Source organism: Solea senegalensis, linkage group LG2, assembly GCF_019176455.1.
Source record: "Solea senegalensis isolate Sse05_10M linkage group LG2, IFAPA_SoseM_1, whole genome shotgun sequence".
NCBI classification, from domain to species: domain Eukaryota; kingdom Metazoa; phylum Chordata; class Actinopteri; order Pleuronectiformes; family Soleidae; genus Solea; species Solea senegalensis.
In genome coordinates, this window is record NC_058022.1 from 33854596 (window position 1) to 33873747 (window position 19152).

General features: G+C 41.7%; 2 protein-coding genes across 2 annotated transcripts; both read left to right on the top strand.

The window, feature by feature from the left end:
• The first annotated feature begins 46 nt into the window (after positions 1 to 46).
• Positions 47 to 12346, top strand: LOC122758201 (aldehyde oxidase 1-like). Its single transcript, XM_044012197.1, has 34 exons — positions 47 to 555; positions 1123 to 1180; positions 1277 to 1373; positions 2667 to 2775; positions 3281 to 3407; positions 3709 to 3770; positions 3933 to 4010; positions 4206 to 4286; positions 4397 to 4541; positions 4639 to 4731; positions 4807 to 4958; positions 5101 to 5194; positions 5303 to 5412; positions 5804 to 5988; positions 6180 to 6426; positions 6505 to 6674; positions 6749 to 6875; positions 7016 to 7138; positions 7273 to 7369; positions 7508 to 7632; positions 7724 to 7857; positions 7959 to 8046; positions 8535 to 8621; positions 8703 to 8894; positions 8981 to 9208; positions 9291 to 9386; positions 9819 to 9947; positions 10040 to 10114; positions 10191 to 10243; positions 10337 to 10451; positions 10564 to 10629; positions 11079 to 11267; positions 11347 to 11514; positions 11780 to 12346. The coding sequence occupies exons 1-34, from the start codon at positions 502 to 504 to the stop codon at positions 11828 to 11830; spliced, it is 4005 nt and encodes a 1334-aa protein (XP_043868132.1). The 5' UTR covers positions 47 to 501; the 3' UTR covers positions 11831 to 12346.
• Positions 12347 to 13245: 899 nt separating this feature from the next.
• Positions 13246 to 18907, top strand: bzw1a (basic leucine zipper and W2 domains 1a). The gene is made up of 12 exons (XM_044019260.1): positions 13246 to 13330; positions 14490 to 14563; positions 14670 to 14846; positions 14980 to 15074; positions 15192 to 15257; positions 15622 to 15757; positions 16012 to 16121; positions 16274 to 16444; positions 17203 to 17349; positions 17587 to 17725; positions 17937 to 18059; positions 18322 to 18907. The coding sequence occupies exons 2-12, from the start codon at positions 14500 to 14502 to the stop codon at positions 18351 to 18353; spliced, it is 1260 nt and encodes a 419-aa protein (XP_043875195.1). The 5' UTR covers positions 13246 to 13330; positions 14490 to 14499; the 3' UTR covers positions 18354 to 18907.
• Positions 18908 to 19152: the final 245 nt, after the last annotated feature.

Below are 19152 nucleotides of genomic sequence, written 5' to 3' on the forward strand. Positions count from 1 at the left end.
TCCGCTGTGTTCTGGACTGAGTGGAGGACATGCTGATTACTGGAGCTCGTCATCCTGTCCTGGGTAAGTACACGGTGCGACACCACCCTTCATTTCAATACGAATTATCATACATCCATGTGTGTATGATGCCATGTATGTTTAAACTGCAAACCAGGTGATTTAACACGGACGAGGCTGATCCTTAAGGCTTTTCCCACACTCGACTGCTTCTGATCTGGATTTTTCTCTGTAGCTTTATTTATTTATTTTGCAGAAATGTATATTAAAAATGTGCATTTATAACAGCAGGCATCGTTGACGCTTGCAATGCCACATGATTTCCACATGATGTCGACAGAGGACACATCTTAATCTGAACAGGAAGTGAACAGACACACACACACACTTTGTGAATAGAGTGTCTTATTCTGACAGTGTGTTCAGCCGGAAGTGTTGTTGTCACTATCATTTTTTTCCCCCACCAACTGAGTTGTTGCGACTGCAAAAGTTGGAGGAAACATGGCTACGAGGAAACAAGGAGACAATTTGTGCTTCTATATCAACGGGAAAAAGGTACGTGAAGCATAAATGCGTGTGTTAGACTTTGCAGCTTGTGGTTTATGTATGTGTTTTTCATTGTTAAGAGTTGAATAAATAAAAGATCAGCTGATATTGTAACTGTACATTTTACAGTGTGTGTGACCAGATCACAGAAGTCACAAAGTTGTGTCCCACTAGTACTATAGTGTTGAAGGGTGGCAGCACCAGCAGCACAGAGGGCAAAAGGACAAGAAAATCAAAAGTCACACTGTAAAACACACTGTATTGTGTCAGTAAGTGAGGGCCAATGTTGGTGGGTCTAAAAGGGTAAAGGGTGTGTTTACAGAGGAAAACACAGATTAGATTAGATAAGAGGGCAATTGCTCAGTAGGGAAACTGCCATTTAGAGCTGAAACAGTCAATCGATTACTAAATCAATCAACAACTATTTTGATAATCGATTAATCGGTTCAAAGCTCTTCTCATGATATAAACAAGATTTCCGATTGTTTAAGCTTCTTCAATGTGAAAGTTTTCTGCATTTATTTGCTCTGGATAACAAACACATCGTCGAGAACATCATCATTTCCATCTAAACAGGTAACAGAGAACCATGCAGACCCTGAAATGACGCTGTTACCCTTTCTCAGGGAGAAATGTATCCTTCCTATCCTCAAATACAAAGATTCCTGAATGAAGAGTGTGATTTTTTTGTGTTTCCCACAAATGTTGTTTTTCTTAACTGTGACTCCAGTGAGGTTAACCGGCACCAAGTATGGCTGTGGAGGTGGAGGCTGCGGGGCGTGCACGATTATGGTGTCCCGCTATCAACCTGCCACCAAAACCATCAGGTATCCTTTAACTCTAAAAGCACCTGGTGATGATGCTTGGCTCTGATTGGCTGAGACTAGTTCATGTCAGAAGTGTTAAAAACAATGCTTACTAACACCATATGCACTCTTGGTGACAAAAGTAGAGATCCCAAATGGAGAACCAAGAGTTCATTACTGATGATGATGAAGGAACTCGTTAGAAACACATCATTTTTTTCAGGCCTTTCAGAGTAATTTACATGGTTAGAAAAAATCCTTGAATTCCTTGGAATATGATACAGATGAATATAGATGAATACAGATGAACAGATCATTCATCACAGAATCTTTCCATCAGCAGGCACATCAAAATCATATGATGTGCTTGCTGATGCCACTGTGGACTCTCTGCACTCACCATAGACAAGGGCTTCCCTTGTGCGAGACACCCTGAACTGCAACCTCCAGCTGGCTGGTGACTGGTTTCTCAGTGATTGGTGGTTGGAGTGCACCACCCATGGTGAAGCGAAACTTGTCCACTACTCTTAGTAGTGTCCCTTTTTTTTGTCCTTTTCCGGAACAAGGGTGAAAGGGATCGTGAAGATTGCGCAGCCAGTTCTTCAAACCACTTAGATGTTACACTTCCTGTTATTACCATAGTAATTTAGGGTGGGGTTTTTGATCTTCTCCTCGTAGTTCCAGAGTGGTCTTAATCAGCGTGACCACTCCAGTGCGTTCCACGCACCCTGACACTCTGGGAATGCCGCTCCTTCTGTACCGATGCGTCAGTGTACTTGTTCTTCAGGAGGAAGTCTGTCATCCTTTCCCTCCACATTGAGAAGTGAGATGTCCGAAATTGCTCTAGCTCGGTTTGACTCTCCACCTTGGGAACCCATATGCCTGCCGCCTGCCTCCACTGTTCCACAACGGTCCCAAATTGCTCGCAGCATCTTCCAAAGGATTCGATGGAGCCCTGGTCAGCGCGTGTACACCTTGTGCCAGACTTGGCCAGAGCCAGACTTGGCCTCCTGACTTCTTTCCAGGTGGGCTCTGAGGTGAACTCCACAAGAGGGGCATGTACAAGTAGTTAGACTTCCGTGCTTTTGCTTTAAAATGTTCTTTAATTCATGAAAGGGTATTAAAAAATTGTCTTTTAGTTGATTTTATGATGTACTAGTACTTGCCTCTGATAAGCCCAATTTATTGATGGGAAATCACATCTGTCCTCGGTTACACCCATGAAGCCACCGAGATGAATCTATTTTCATTCTTAAACAAAGACAGGCAGTCAAAAAGATGATGTGTACAGTCACGCCTTCACTGTCCCATCAGACATTTCTCTGCCAACGCCTGCCTCCTGCCGCTCTGTCAGCTCCATGGAGCTGCGGTCATCACAGTGGAGGGCATCGGCAGCACCAAGACCAGGATCCACCCTGTGCAGGTCAGTTACACGGTCACTGCAAGTCCATCAAGGAAAAAGAAAAGGAAGCAAGAAGTTTCCTTGGCCGTATGGACAACAGTGTCAGTTGAAATAAACCAGTTTTTCAAAAGTCTAGTCAATTTTTAACACAGGATGTTTTAGATAGAATTTTGATGTAATTGAAAAATAAAATAATTCTACATTCTTCTTTATATCATGTACCAAATACCAGACCATGATAACAGAACAAATAAAACAACATTTCACATAGATTTTCTAAATGAATGAAGTAGCATTCCAAAAGTCTTAAACAGTCTTAAATTGAACCTGCTGTAACCATATAACAGATATATAAAGAAACAGACCTTGCCTAAAATGTGGTCTGACCTGTAATGTGCAGCTTAGGTGTTCTGGGGGGAATTACAATTCACTAATGCTTTGCAACCTGCATGTTCCATCTTGTTCTATGTGTAAAAATGAACTACAGTAAATGAGCTGTGCATGTTGTGTTGTGCTGGCTGCACAGGAGCGGATAGCGAAGGCTCACGGCTCGCAATGTGGCTTCTGCACTCCTGGAATGGTGATGTCCATGTACACTCTGCTGAGGAACCGACCTCAGCCCACCATGGAGGACATCACGCAGGCTCTGGCTGGTTTGTTTACTTTTGTTTTGTCCTGTTTATCTGGAGGATAATCTGGAGGATTATCTGTTCGATAAAAGAGCAAGAAGGATTTCAATTGTTAGATCCTACTCCTTTTTCCACCTACTAAGTACTAATATGAACATAAGTGTTATTTACAACCCAATTCAATATAAATAACCTATCTATTAAATATCCTATTTTTATATACAATTTAATACTATTTTTTTAAATGATGTCATATAATATGTACAGAAACAAGCACAGAAACCTCACATGCACCCTGCTATGTCTTTATTTGCTTGTTTTCCAGGTAATCTGTGTCGCTGCACTGGGTATCGACCAATTATCGACGGCTGCAAGACTTTCTGTCAGGTACAGAAGTTTAACGCAGGCGTATATGACTTTCTGTGTTATAGAGTTATTGTCCCAGTGCTGTAAACATAACTGCTTGATGCAGATAAAAATGTGTGATGATGTGAAACTGGGATATGTGTAACGACAGCACATCATGTAACATAAATGTGAAATGAACAGGAAGCCAACTGTTGCCAAACCAATGGAGTCAGAGACTGTTGCCTCAACGGAGAGAAAAATATCAATGAACCTGAGCAGGTGAGATCAGCGTCTTTGTTTATTTATTGTTTTTATTCCCTCAAACCTTTATTCTTTTTTTTCATTCAAGGTTGAATGAAAAAAAAGAAGCACAAACCTTTCTTTGTGCTTCTTTAGATTCAGAGTCATGTCATGTGATATATTTCTTTCTCTTCACATATCCTTCCTCAACTCATCCCATGATGTTTTCTCCAGGAAAAGCCACAGTTGTTTAACAAAGAAGGGTTTCTGCCTCTGGATTCCACGCAGGAGCTGATCTTCCCTCCTGAACTGATTGTACGGCATCACATTTGTTTTAGTGCAACACATTTTGATGCATGAACTAAATAGTACTCTTTTCAATTGTCAAATTGTCTCATTATTAAAAAATGGTAATTTGTCCAAAGCTGATGGCAGAGACGGCAAACCCAGAGACACTCACCTTCCACGGGGAGAGGATGACCTGGGTTCTCCCCACCTCACTGGAGGAGCTGGTCCAGCTGAAGACCAGTAACCCTAATGCTCCACTTGTCATGGGCAACACTAACATAGGTGAACATCTTATTCAACATTAATTACAGAGACACAGGACAAGGTTACACCTCACTCTACAAATGAAATAAATTGTGGTCTCTGCTTTGTGTTGAAGGTCCAGACATGAAGTTCAAAGGTGTCCTGCATCCACTGATAATATCTCCAGGCAGAGTTATGGAGCTGTTTGAGGTCACTCAGACACCACAGGGTAGGTGGACCTGATTTAAAGATTTAAAGTTTTATTGCTATCAAGAAAGCCACTCATGCTTGTTTTATTCTGTAGGTGTTTGGTTCGGAGCCGGCTGGAGTCTCTCTGAGGTTCAGTCTCTTCTGGAGGATCTGGTTCCTCAGTTTCCAGAGACAAAGACCGAACTCTTCAAGGCCCTGATCCAGCAGCTGAGGAACCTGGCAAGCCAGCAGATCCGTAACGTTGCTGTCCGTGGATTTTATTTTTCCAGATATAGTATATTCACCCAGAGATTCAGTATGTCTTGACTGTACAAGCACTGCATTTCTTTGCTCCCTTATCTGTCTTATTTCCTCCTCCTCTTCCTCCATCCTGTTTTATCATGTTCAGTCTCTTGGAGGAAACATCATGAGTGCGTACCCTAATTCAGACCTGAACCCCATTTTGGCTGCTGGGAAATGCAAACTTAGCGTCTTTTCCAGCGGTGAGTCGCCACACATCAGTTTTACAGATTTTTAATATAGACGTGTTTATTTTTCTTGACTCCTATTTATTTATTTATTTAACAAGAGGTTGTGTTTGAATCCACCAGGAGGAAAACGAGAGGTGGTCCTGAATCAGGACTTCTTTGTGAGCTTTGGGAAAACCGTCCTGAAACCGGAAGAGATCGTTGTCTCTGTTTTCATTCCCTTCTCCAGAAAGGTACACACGTTCCTAAACCTGACTCAAACACTAACCGATCCGTGTGCCCTTTGAAAAACAAGAAAAAGAAATCACACATGTTCAAATGTTCTTCCTTTAATGCAGTTAAGTCTTTATCTTTGGATCACCAATTACAGATGACAAAACAACACTGATTACACTAACAATAAAAACACATTTAAATCACTTAAAATAACAATACACATTAAGAGTTAAAAAGTGGAATGTTTAAGTGAATTTCTGTGGTTTTGGTCACTTTGAGAATTTTTAAATAAATGCTTGAATTAAGAATGGTTAAAGAACACCTTTTCACCCTCTTTATCCATTATTAAATATATTCCACAGCCATTATCATGTAAATAAATAATGTCTTGCCATGTTTGTCCTGCAGGGGGAGTTTGTCCGAGCTTTCCGTCAGGCTCCGAGGAAGGAGAGCGCCTTTGCCACTGTGACGACCGGGATGCGCGTGCTCTTCTCCGAGGGATCCAGAGTCGTGGAGGACGTCAGTATTTACTACGGAGGAATGGGACCGACCACTGTGTGTGCTGCCAAAACCTGCGCAGCCCTCATTGCCAAGTGAGTGTAATAAATCTTACTTGTCATGGAATAATTTAGCCAAATTGATGTTTTATAAGAAGTGGATTAATAGTCTCCTCTGTTATAATTTCATTCCCATTTTTCTCCTTTCTTTCACCGTCTGCTGCCCTTTAATCGTGATTTTTTTGTCTTTGCATAGAAGTTAAAACCATTCCCATTTTTGCCATCAGGCCATGGAACGATGACACTCTCAGCCCGGTCTATGACATCCTCCTGGAAGAGTTGACACTGCCTCCTTCAGCTCCAGGAGGAAAAGTAGAGTTCCGGCAGTCGTTGACTCTCAGCTTCCTCTTCAAGTTTTACCTGGAGATCCTGCAGAAGCTCAGAGAAATGAATGTGATCACAGACGAGCTTCTTGAGAAGATGCCGATCCAACCTTTACCCAGAGAGATCCAACCCGGCCTGCACGAATTTCAGGTCCAAAAACAAAGAAGACATTTTAAATTATATGTAGCCCCCTTATGTTAAGTTAATGCTTCTCTTCTCCTTTTGCAGAATGTGTCAAAGGACCAGAGCAACCAGGACCCAGTGGGACGTCCCATCATGCATCGCTCTGCCATCAGCCAGGCCACAGGTGAAGCCGTCTACTGTGACGACATCCCCAGAACAGAGGGGGAGCTCTTCCTGGCTCTGGTCACCAGCTCTCGAGCACACGCTAAGATCACGTAAGGGATCATTCAAACTGTCTCATGTGTAAAATCACTTCCTTTTTTTTGGTATTGAGACTTGTGTCCAACAGGGGTCTGGACGTGAGCGAAGCTCTGCAGGTTCCTGGTGTCGTCGACGTGGTCACAGCTGGAGATATTCCTGGAAAGAAAGTTCGAACCCTGGAAGGTTATGATGAGGAGCTGCTTGCTGAGAAAGAGGTAGAGGGAAGAACTGTAGTGACATGCATAGCTTTTGTTTTATTGACTACTGCTGTAAAGGAAATTTCTCTTTGGGAACATTCATGTTTTCTCCTTACCTTATCAACCATGTGATTATCTTCATTGCTGTGTATCCTCAGGTGTCCTGCGTTGGTCAGATGATATGTGCGGTGCTCGCTGATACCAGAGCGCACGCCAAACGAGCCGCAGCAGCTGTGAAAATCAGCTATGAAGATTTGCCAGAGCCTGTTTTCACCATAGAGGTCCGTGAGAAATGAGAGAAAAGTGGACTTTTTGTCGTTCTGTTGAGTCTTGTCTTGTGCATCGAAACACCAAAGCACATTTAGAATACACGTCAGTGAGTGTGAGTGCAAATGTTCTTCCTCCTCTGTGACAGGAAGCTGTTGAGAAGTCGTCTTTCTTTGAGCCTCGGAGGACGATTGAGAGAGGAAACGTAACCGAGGCTTTTAAAAGTGTTGATCAGACGTTTGAAGGTAAAAAGATCATTAACACAGATTTTAAAATGACAAGAACAACAAATCTAAAGATTTTACTATATGTTAAAATACAGTTTGTCTCAGGTGCTTTTTCCATCTTCATCTCATGTCTTCATCTTATTTCACTTTCCTCAGGCGAGGTTCGAATAGGTGGGCAGGAGCATTTCTACATGGAGACTCAGTCTATGCTGGTTGTTCCTGTTGGAGAGGAGGCGGAGTTTAATGTTTACATCTCCACTCAGTGGCCGACTTTTACTCAGGTGCATGGAGACGCCAGGATCATGACATGTGCTTCTAAAACTGTTTTTTAAGTGTGAGTCCTTTGTTTGTTTGTTTTGTTCCTGACTGCAGACGGCAGTAGCAGAGACGCTGGACATCCCGTCCAACAGAGTCACCTGTCACACCAAGAGGATCGGTGGAGCGTTCGGAGGGAAGGTCACCAAAACAGCCATTCTGGCTTGTATCACCTCTGTGGCTGCGTGGAAGTGAGTCACACCGGAGTGAATTTTAAGAAATGAGATTTAATGATAAAAAAGAAAAAGCCTGGAATCTTTTTTTTCTTTTTTTTCTTTTTTTATGTGTTCAGGACCAATCGAGCAGTCCGCTGTGTTCTGGACAGAGGTGAGGACATGCTGATTACAGGAGCTCGTCACCCTGTCCTGGGAAAGTACAAGGTACAACACCACCCTTTATTTCAATGTCAGTCATCCATCCATCCGTTGTCTGACATTTTATCCTCCACCTTGGCTGCTGGTGCCAATCCCAGCTGACGTTGGGCACCCTGGACACTCTTACTCTCACATTCACACCTACAGGCAATTTAGAGTGTCCACTTGACCTTTGCATGTTTTTGGAACTCTGCGAAAATCAGTACACACACAGGGAGAACATGCAAACTCCACACAGAAAGACCAGGACTCGGACGTGAACCAGCAACCTTCTTAATTTGAATCAGTACTATTTAATTAAAGAAATACAAGAAAATTAAATCAAGCAACAAAAATCTGCCCTTAAAGGTATATGTTTCATCTTGTTTTTTCCTTTCCTTTTTTGAAATTCTAGCGACTTTTATTAACTTTTCAATCAAAGGAAATACTGTGACAACTGAACCTTTAGCGGACACGTGAAGATTCTCTGGCACTTGACAGCTGCTTGCTTTTAGGTTGGCTTCATGAATGATGGAAGGATCGTGGCTGCAGATCTCCAGTACTACACCAATGCTGGGAACACGGTGGATGAATCGACTCTGGTGGGTGTGAAACAGCTTCTGCTTGTTTCTTAAAAGTGACCGTGACAAAGCATCACATGCGCAATCATTTCCTTTTTACAGGTGGTTGAGAAGATCCTGCTCCACATGGACAACGCTTACAATATCCCCAACCTCCGAGGTCGTGGTGCTGCCTGCAGGACAAACCTGCCCTCCAACACTGCTTTCAGGGGCTTTGGTGTGCCGCAGAGCATCTTTGTCGTGGAGAACATGATCAACGATGTGGCCATGGTGTTGGGACGCCCTGCAGACCAGGTCATATCCTCAGCTCCTCAAAACATGCACGTTTTAATCATCTATTTGTTCAGAGATTACACTTTACTTCCTTTCTTTAACCTCAGATTCGGGAGACCAACATGTACAAGGGGCTTTCACTCACTCATTACAAGTTTGAGTTCAGCGCAGAGAACATGCTGCGTTGCTGGGAGCAGTGTAAGGCCAAGTCTGACTACGACGCCCGCCACGGAGCCATCGAGCAGTTTAACCAGCAGAGCCGCTGGAAGAAGAGGGGGATTTCCATCATCCCCATTAAATATGGCATTGGGTTTTCTGTGAGCTTCTTGAATCAGGTCTGGGATTCAGTTTTTGTCGCATCATCTCTGATATCCGTTTATGAAAATGTAAGTGTTACAACATGCTTTCATGTAAAAGGCTGCGGCTCTGGTCCACATCTATAAAGACGGATCCGTCCTGGTGACTCACGGCGGGACAGAGATGGGTCAGGGAATCCACACGAAAATGCAGCAGGTACTTTGACTTCAGAATATCCGTCTCCACCTCCCCCCTCTCCAGTCTCCACGATCCAGGTGTGACATCTCTGCCTCACCCACGTGCACAGCGCCGCTGTCCGTAATTCAGTTGTCCCGCAGCTCGCAAAATAGAGACAAGAAATAAGTGATGACATTAAATTAAACCAGTAAATAAAAATATCTCTAAATAAATAGAAAAAGTGAAAGGATAAAAAGACTGCTGCTCTCACCGTCCTCCAAACCTCTGGTAATGGTTATGATGCTGTCGCCTTCTTCCCAGCTTCTTTCTAGACTCTCCATCCCTGAAGAAGAACTTTGATGTCGCTGGTGATTCCAAGATTTGTTCGGAACAACAGAGTCTCTGCAGAAGTTGATTTAAGCAGCAAAGGTGAAATCATCCTGGCTTATCTTGTCTCCTGTGTGCTACTAGGTTGCAAGTCGGGAGCTTCATATTCCAGCCTCTAAGATTCACATCAGTGAAACCAGCACCAACACTGTTCCCAACAGCTGCCCCTCTGCTGCTTCCTTTGGCACTGACAGCAACGGCATGGCCGTCAAGGTGAAGTCCACTTCCTGTCGTAAAGTATTTTGTCAAAGTTCACCAAATTAAATGAATAATTCATAATAATTTGACCCATTTCTCTCGTTCAGAATGCCTGCCAGATTCTGTACCAGCGCCTGGAGCCAATCAGGGAGAAGAACCCCAAAGGACCATGGGAAAGCTGGGTGTGATGACTTAAGAAAATGCAGCATTCTGATGAAAAGTCAGACTTGAATCTAATTATTATTATTTTTTTGTCAGATCCAAGAAGCCTTTTTTGAGAAAATCAGTTTATCAGCGACTGGATTCTCCAGGTGAGACGCATACAGACTTGTGTCAAACTGAAATAATGAACTCTTTGACCAATAAACACTGTGTTAACACCGTCTGTCCTGTGTTGTCCTCAGAGGTCCAGACACTTACATGGACTGGGACAAGATGGAGGGCCTGCCTTTTGCATACTTCATGTTTGGAGCATGTTGCTGTGAGGTGGAGCTGGACTGTCTCACAGGAGACTACAGGGTCAAAACTCACACATTTATAATCTTTATGCCAAATTTTCTGTTTTTGAAGTTTGTTTGTTTTTTTTATTTGTGAAGACAAGTCTGAGAGACGATTCTTTTTAATCCTGCAGACTTTGAGGACAGACATTGTGGCCGACAATGGCAGGAGTGTCAACCCCTCTGTGGACATTGGACAGGTAACACGAGTTTGTCACTGGAGCTGAAACAATTAATCGAGTTCTAAATTAATCGATTCAAACTAATTTGATAATCGATTCATCGGTCCAAAGCTTTTTTCATGATTAACACAAGATTTCCGATTGTTTAAGCTCCTTAAATGTGAATATAACAAAGAAATCATTAAAAGTCACTCATTTTGGTTTGTGGACAAAACAAGACATTTAAGAACATCGTCATTTCCAGGTTTGACGAACACAGATCAACATTTTTTAAGGTTTTCTGACATTTTATGGATCAAACGATTAATAATCGACAGATGAATCGATTATGGAAATAATCGCTAGTTGCAGCTCTACCAAGCAGACACTCTGCTGTGTGATCCAAAAGGAACAGTGTCACTTGTATCTGTATCTTTTGTATTTTCAAGTGTGACATCTTTTTTTTCCTCTCTTCTTTGACCGCTCAGATTGAAGGAGCTTTCATGCAGGGTTTGGGTCTCTACACCATGGAGGAGCTGAAGTTTTCCCCCACTGGGCTCCTGTATACTCGAGGTCCCTCTCAGTATAAGATCCCCGCCGTTTGCGATTTGCCGCTTGAATTCAATGTCTATCTGCTGCCCGACTCGGACAACCCGCACGCCATCTACTCCTCAAAGGTTTTAGGATTGTCTTTGTTCATTCTTACATGCTGTCACTGATTGAAGTAGCATTTCTGATGATTCTTTGACCACGCAGGGCATGGGGGAACCCGTTCTTTTCCTGGGCAGTTCAGTGTTTTTCGCCATCAAAGACGCCGTGGCTGCAGCTCGCTCAGAGTCCGGTCTCGTCGGACCATTTTCCCTGGACAGCCCTTCGACACCAGAGAGGGCGTGTCTGGCCTGTGCATCCGTGTTCACACAGAAGGTAATGTGTTTGTTCTGATTCAACTTCTAACAGCACAATTCACACTTTTGTCTGGGTATTTATTCAAAATTTTAAAAAATTGTATTTGTATTTTATACTGTGTGTTCTTATTGTGTCTCTATTGTTGATTTTTCATTGAGAAATGCAAAATAAAAGATTGTTTTGTAGTTGTTTTTGTAATAGTATATCTTGTCGTAGTAATTTACCTAAATGCTGATATCATTGTAAAATGTAAAAATGACATCTTAATTTTTTTTCTTCTCAGATACCAGCAAGCAAACCAGGATCATTCAAACCATGGGCATTAAACATCTAAAACTGGGAAGGACGAAGTGAGAATTAAATGAAGCTTACAGCAATTACGTTATCTGAAGAAATCACGTTTAATAGAATATCATAATCGTCATGTCAAATTAAGGCATTGTTTATGTAGTTGTCTTAATGCGTCACTGTTTTAACAAGAGGATCGATAATTAGAGACCCTTGTGGACGGAGGATGAGCACACGTGGATGAACCATGGAGTCACAGTCTCATCCACTGGACACAAGGTCTGCGAGAGCAACAGGATATACTGTAAATGTTATGTTTATCAGGTCACCAACGGGGTCAGGAGTTCAAAGAATGGACGCTGGAGTGCTGGATCAAAAGAAAAATTAGGAAATGTGATTTTTATTCAAGGCAAATATTTGATGTCAGAGTTCAAGAAGTGTATGGTTATTGGTATAAAATGTCATTTAACCATCGTTTTTATTCCAGGTTTAACAGAATTGTTTTTATTGCTTGTTATTAAATGAGAAAAGCATCAATTAAAGTTTTAGAATAGGCCAATAAGCCTGGTAGAGTGAGCCATTTGTCCACCAAGAAATCTCAGACACTCATTAAACCATTCAGTTGTGTTCATAATTGTAAAACACGGTCAAGCCTGGCATGTTTTATATCATTACTGAAATCATGAATAAACAAATTAATAGAATGGTACAAAAGGGAAAAAAAGGTTAATAGTTCAAAGAGATTCTACAAGGTTAAGGTAAAACTAGTTTTATTTTAGGTAATGGGCACATGTTGGGGGACAAATAGAAATGTTAGTATAGTGATGGTTGGTATAGAAAGCAAGCTATAAAAAGTACATTATTATAGTCTTTTGGATTATCTAAATTTCAAAGATTTTAACCCTTTAAATGCCAGGTTTGTCTCATGATGCCACTACTTTAGATGAAACCCAGAAATATGTATAAAAAAATGTATAATATTTCAATATGCTACATCCACATTTTGTGTTGAATCATGACTGTCTGGGCGGATTATGTCAATGATGAGCAGCACTTGTGACATCTGGTTAAAACGACGCCATCTGGTGGAGAGTAGTAAAAATGATCAATTCCAAAGCAAAAGCCCAGATTGACGCCCAAATATAATGCATGTATTTAACGGCGTTAGCGAATAATTACAAATTATAAAAAATAACGATTATTCGTTATTATTCAAATCCATCCCATATAGTTTTTATTATTATTAGAACTTTGTAAGTGCTAATTTAATTACCATGTATTTGTCGTTTATGTTTAATGGAGATGTATAGATGTGTTGATTAATCAGGTAGTAGGCTGCGAGAATATTAATTTATTGATATTTATCTTTTATTTATTTATTTATTATTACTATATAACAGGAAATCCCCTTCGAAACACGCATGCGCGGTGGGCGGAGCTTGCGTAGGTCCTGACGGGAAGGTCTTTTTGTTTGGCCCATTGAGAGACTCGGCACTCGGTTTCATTCCCCCAGGTCACTAACCGTTTTTTATCTGCATTAATTTCGGTAAGTACCTGTATTCACACGTTCTCTGCGTTCTTAACCACCGTAGCCTTCACGTGGACACGATAGCACACCGGGTTTGCGGCTCTAAAATCAGTTGGGGTTTTTTATTTCGACGCAGCTGGAGGGCGAATTTTGGTTTTCTTTGCTTCTTGTAGCTAACTTAGCATTAGCTTGCCTATATCACGCATGCCACCATGCAATGTTCTGTATCAATGTAAATATAGGGAAGATATTTCTCCAGTAGATAGCGATTTAGGTCAAACTAGTTAATCTTGGTGGTTGTCGGCGTGTAGAAAGTGGCTTAATTAACCAATCAAGATAAGCTATGCAGCTAGCGGGCCCCGGCTAAGTTGCGTTAGTTCAGCGCATGGTGAGGCCCGGATTTAGCACTGCTAACCTGTAATTAGCTCGTCACATCGAAGCGAATTTCGACCGTCAATCTTTTCATTGGACAGTTCAGTGTTCTCTACTTTCACACTCTAGTTTCACACTTGTTGGTGGCGTTTTCAGCATGTGTCATAACACCTGACTCATCAGTGCTTCAACACCCACAAGCACCACTGTAGCTGCTGGGATTGTCTTTTGTTTGGTCTCATGGCATCAAAGTATTTGTGGAAAAAATAGCTGTTTGTAATAGCTCACTGTTCGTGTTTATCAATTAAATTACGAGTGTGTTTAGTTTTAATGATGTTTCGTTGTGGAATTTTAAAAAACGTATTCTCTTCTTTTTAGCTGAACGTAAGATTTGGTTGCGTTCTAATTGCTGCTTACAACGTGTCACTCGAGGACAAACCGTTTTTCACCATGGTCCTTTATAGCAGTGTCTTAAACTCGATTCCCCACTTGAAACAGTGTTAGAAGAAATGTGTGCATTGTTTAACTACTATTCTCCAGCTACTGTACCATATAATATACATGAGCCACAGCTTTTGAAACGTGTACATGAAACTGGACAAAACAGCTTGAAAGGTTTACGAGATATATTGTTAGCACAGCGATCTTGTGGTTTTAGTTTACTTTGTGTGAAACATTTCTTTTATTACTGACAGCCAAGTTACACCCAACAACTAAAGGCAACACCTTACTGTTCAATTGTGTCTGTACATGTAATGTGCGAAGCTTTCATAAACATTAACAGTCTGTGCTTTATCTACTACAGGGTGTCTTTTATGAATAATCAAAAGCAGCAAAAGCCGACGCTAACAGGCCAGCGTTTCAAAACGAGGAAAAGAGGTCAGTATTCGTAATTGTGCCTTAACGTTCTGGCTTGACTGCACAAATCTGCCTTATGTTTTAATGTTTTCGTTTTTTTCCCGTAATGCGTGCGATCACCCTGCAGATGAAAAGGAGAGGTTTGACCCTACTCAGTTTCAAGAAAGTATCGTACAAGGCTTGAACCAAACTGGCACTGATTTGGAAGCGGTTGCGAAGTTCCTTGATGCCTCTGGCGCCAAGCTTGACTACCGCCGATATGCAGAGACGCTCTTTGATATCCTGGTGGCTGGCGGGATGCTGGGTGAGTTGTCGCAAAACAAAAACATGCATGCAAACTTGAACTGATGTGTGATAATCTTAAAGGATTGTTAATCCATATATAAATTCATTTTAAAAAACTTTATATATCAATTTCTTTATTTTCACCCCCTCAGCCCCAGGTGGGACTCTATCTGACGACATGACCCGCACTGAGTTCTGCCTTTTCACGGCACAAGAAGACCTGGAGACGATGCAAGCATATGCTCAGGTACACCGCAGCAACTGATTTTGTATGAGTGACACATCTCCTTGTATGATCTACTCCCTTGACAGTTTATTTCCTGCATATTTTTAAGGTTACATTTTTTGTTTTCCCCTAATACAGGTTTTTAACAAGCTGATCCGGCGTTACAAGTACCTGGAGAAGGGTTTCGAGGAGGAGATTAAGAAGGTGATGGTGGTTTAACCAGAACAGATGTTGGTGGTGCTCTGCTGCAGTTTCTTAAAACAAAGCTCATAACATGTGCTACAGTGGAACATGTCTAACAGGATGAGACTGCCCATGTTTTGTACCTACAGCACGTACTTGTAATGTATCCAAAACTTGCTTTGTTGGCACTCTTGACAGTTGATTTAGCATGTGTTGGTGAGTCAGAGTTACACTGCTTGTTTTTATTGGCATAGAACATGAGATGTGCTATTAGGTTAAGCAGGAAGTTGGCTCACAAGATCCTCCACAGACTTTCAACTTGGGAGTAACTTCAGTAACCTCAACACACCAAATTTGAATCTGCTTTTTTTTTCTGTCCCTGTAGTTGCTCCTCTTTCTAAAAGGGTTCACTGAGTCAGAGCGCAACAAACTGGCCATGTTGACCGGTATCCTGTTGGCCAACGGCAACATATCGGCCTCCATCCTGAATAGCCTCTACAATGAGAACCTTGTCAAAGAGGGTAAGCACTTTATAGCCTGAAGTCAAGAGCAATTATCTGTAAGCAGCACTGCTGTCATGACCTGATCACTGTTTACTTTCAATTTAGTCCATGAATTTACAGTTAAGGCCTTGGTTTGACATTCCAATTAAATGTACTAAAATTGCACAAAATGTATATACATTCAATTAATGAAATGAAAGTGTCAAATTGTAAGTGTATACTTGAATTTGGTTATAGTTCACACTGACCAGAGTTGTCCTCTTTCTGTTCAGGTGTGTCTGCAGCCTTCGCAGTCAAGCTGTTCAAGTCATGGATTAATGAAAAGGACATCAACTCTGTCGCTGGCAGTCTCCGCAAAGTCGGCATGGACAACAGGCTGATGGTAAATCCACTATCTGAATGAAAATGAGCACTTAATACTCCCAACGACTAAAACCCCTTGGTTGTAATGTGGTGAAAGTGCTTCTGTTTGTATTTTACAGTTAAGGATTTCATCTGTAAGCATTTAAACCCAAAGATGTCTCTGTCCCACAGGAACTCTTTCCTGCAAACAAACGAAGCTGCGAGCATTTTTCTAAGTACTTCACCGACGCAGGGCTGAAGGAGCTTTCCGACTTTGCCCGAAACCAGCAATCTATCGGTGCCCGCAAGGAGCTGCAGAAGGAGCTCCAGGAGATGATGGCCAATAGTGAACCTCAGAAGGAGGTGAGGTCCAAAATGGTGTCCGTAGAGCTGGAAAAAAACGCAATGTTTACTTAAATTTCTGCCAACAGGAAATCATTTAATCTGAAGTGTACACAACAGTCCTTTAAGCCTGAAAGATGCGTCATCTGTCTCAAATGTTGCTCTTTGGTGCATTAGAAATATCAGGATGTTCTGCAGCTACAAAAATCTTTTTACTAGTGGACAAATGTCCTTTTTCTCAAATTTCGTGGCTTTGCCACATTGGAAACATTTTGTGTTCGATGCTCCAGCAGGTCAAACACTAGCTGGTGAACTGAGCTGTGACTGCGGCGCCTGCACCATGAGTCACTCAGTTGAATTGGCCGCTTCGGTGTTAAAAAAAGATCTAGCAGTAACAATTGTAAGTGTGGGTTTTCAAGTTCACTGACAGGCACACACTCGCACCAGCCAGGCAGTCGGTGCCTGAACATAATGTGCCTTGTTTCATAAAATGAATAAAAAGACTTGAACTGAGCAGGGAAAACTCCACTATATCCTGTGAGAACAATTCAATAATGGTATAAAATGAAAGGATAACATGTCCTTCCTGTTTACCTTCAAGCCTAGAAAAGTACATGTGGGCTTTTTTCTGCTTTCTTGATGAAGTTAAAGACCAGCTTCAGTGGCTTTCTCGCCGCAGCATTGTCACACTTTAAGCGGGTGCACTGTGCGGAGGGTAAGCAGTTTGAGCTCCCTGCCGTTGCACTAATCCCACCGTGTTTGCGTTTCTGCTGGGTCAGATTATCGCCTTCACCAGGGAAGAGATGAAGAAGGCCGGACTCTCCGAGCAGACCATGATCAGCATCATCTGGACCAGTGTGATGAGCTCCGTGGAGTGGAACAAAAAGGAAGAGCTGGTGACGGAACAAGCCATCAAACTCTTAAAGGTACGTAACGGTTCATGGTTTAGTTGCATTTTGCAGCAAGTTTTAAATGAATCAATGCTGTGACATTTTTATTATGTAGAGTGTTAAATGTAGAACTAGCTTTATTTGCTGTGACTGTCTATTCATTATGATGTTTTTAAATCACTTGATGAAAGTACATTTCAGTGCATTTCCACATCTGATCAGTGGGATCATTATTGTATGTTTTTTTTTAATTTATTTATTATCCCTCCCCAGCAATACAGTCCTCTGCTGAAAGCCTTCACCTCCCAGGGTCTGTCCGAGCTCAGCCTCCTGCTGAAGATCCAGGAGTACTGTTACGACAACATCCACTTCATGAAGGCCTTTCAGAAGATAGTCGTGCTCCTCTACAAAGGTTGGTGACAATGCAACATGTAAACCTATGCATTGACCACATGTGTTCATATTTTCAGCAAAAATATTGTGGTTGTTTCTGCACAGGTTTCCCCTGATAATGTTTAATATGAAGAAGCTTCACCAATGAGCTTTTTAAAGCACATTTAAGACTAAGAAACTGTCATTTGTTAATGCGTAACCCTGAAATCGCTCACTTTCCCCCTCCATAGCTGACGTATTGAGTGAAGAGGCCATACTGAAGTGGTACACCGAAGCCCACGTCTCCAAGGGGAAAAGTGTTTTCCTCGAGCAGATGAAAAAATTTGTGGAGTGGCTGAAGAATGCTGAGGAAGGCAAGTAAAAAAAACAAAACAACAGATTTCCCTCTAAGCATAGGCAGTAATCCATGACACACATTCTGACATGTTGGAGCATGAAAAGCACAGTGAGAGCTATGTACTAATGGCTTGACCTTGTGTTGGCAGTAAAATCTCATAGTCGATTGAGTAACTTATTGGTCCGATGTGGAAACTCTATTTGAAATCCTGACACACCTTTTTTGTGTGATTCTACACTTTGTTTAACCAGAGTTTTCTTTTGTTTTTTTATTCTCAGAGTCTGAATCAGAGGAGGAGGAGGCAGATTAAAAACCTCATTGACGAGATGGGCTTCTCTTTTCTTTATCACCCTTTTTTGCCCCCTAGTAGCAGCAGGAGCAGTAGAATGTCTTTCCCCTTTCTCTTCTACCTCTTGTTACTACTTTATCCCCAAACACACACGCTTCACCACCTCCTAAACATTTTAACTATCTTATCTAAGTGAAAGAAAAAGGGCTCTGTCCTATCTGTAATTACCTGACGGTGGAAAAACCTGGATTTTTCCCCCTCTCTTTATTATAATCTTGGTATTATTGTTGTAACGCCTTCTGTAATTTGGATACAAAACATTCCATCTGATCTTGGTGACAAGGCTGCTTGTATGAATCTGAACTAAAAATCATTTTTGCCATGTGACTACGAGGCCGAAAAATGGTGTGAACTAGCCAAAGTTGTTTCTTTTTGTTTTTCTTTTCTTAAATTCTTCCCTTTATTTTGACTCTTCATTTTTGCCCACTTCATATTTTGGCTCCTGTTTGGTCTTAAATTCCACCTCTTTTTTTTTTCTTCTCCTTAACTTTTGGGCAAACCTTAACTGCGCGTGACAAGACGCGCGCACCCCTGTGAGATGCCTCGCCAGCTAACGGATTATTGGTTTCTACTTTCTTTAATCTGATATAAACCAATTTGACTTTTTTATGAAATAAAAAGATTATTGAAATGATTGTTAGTCTTGTTTTCATTGTACTTGTCAGTAGTGTGAGTGTTTTTAGTAACGCACTGTTGGCTCGAGTACGAACTGACGAATGTTTAGTGTTGAGGTTGTGCGTCCCTGGTAGCCTTTGGTTTG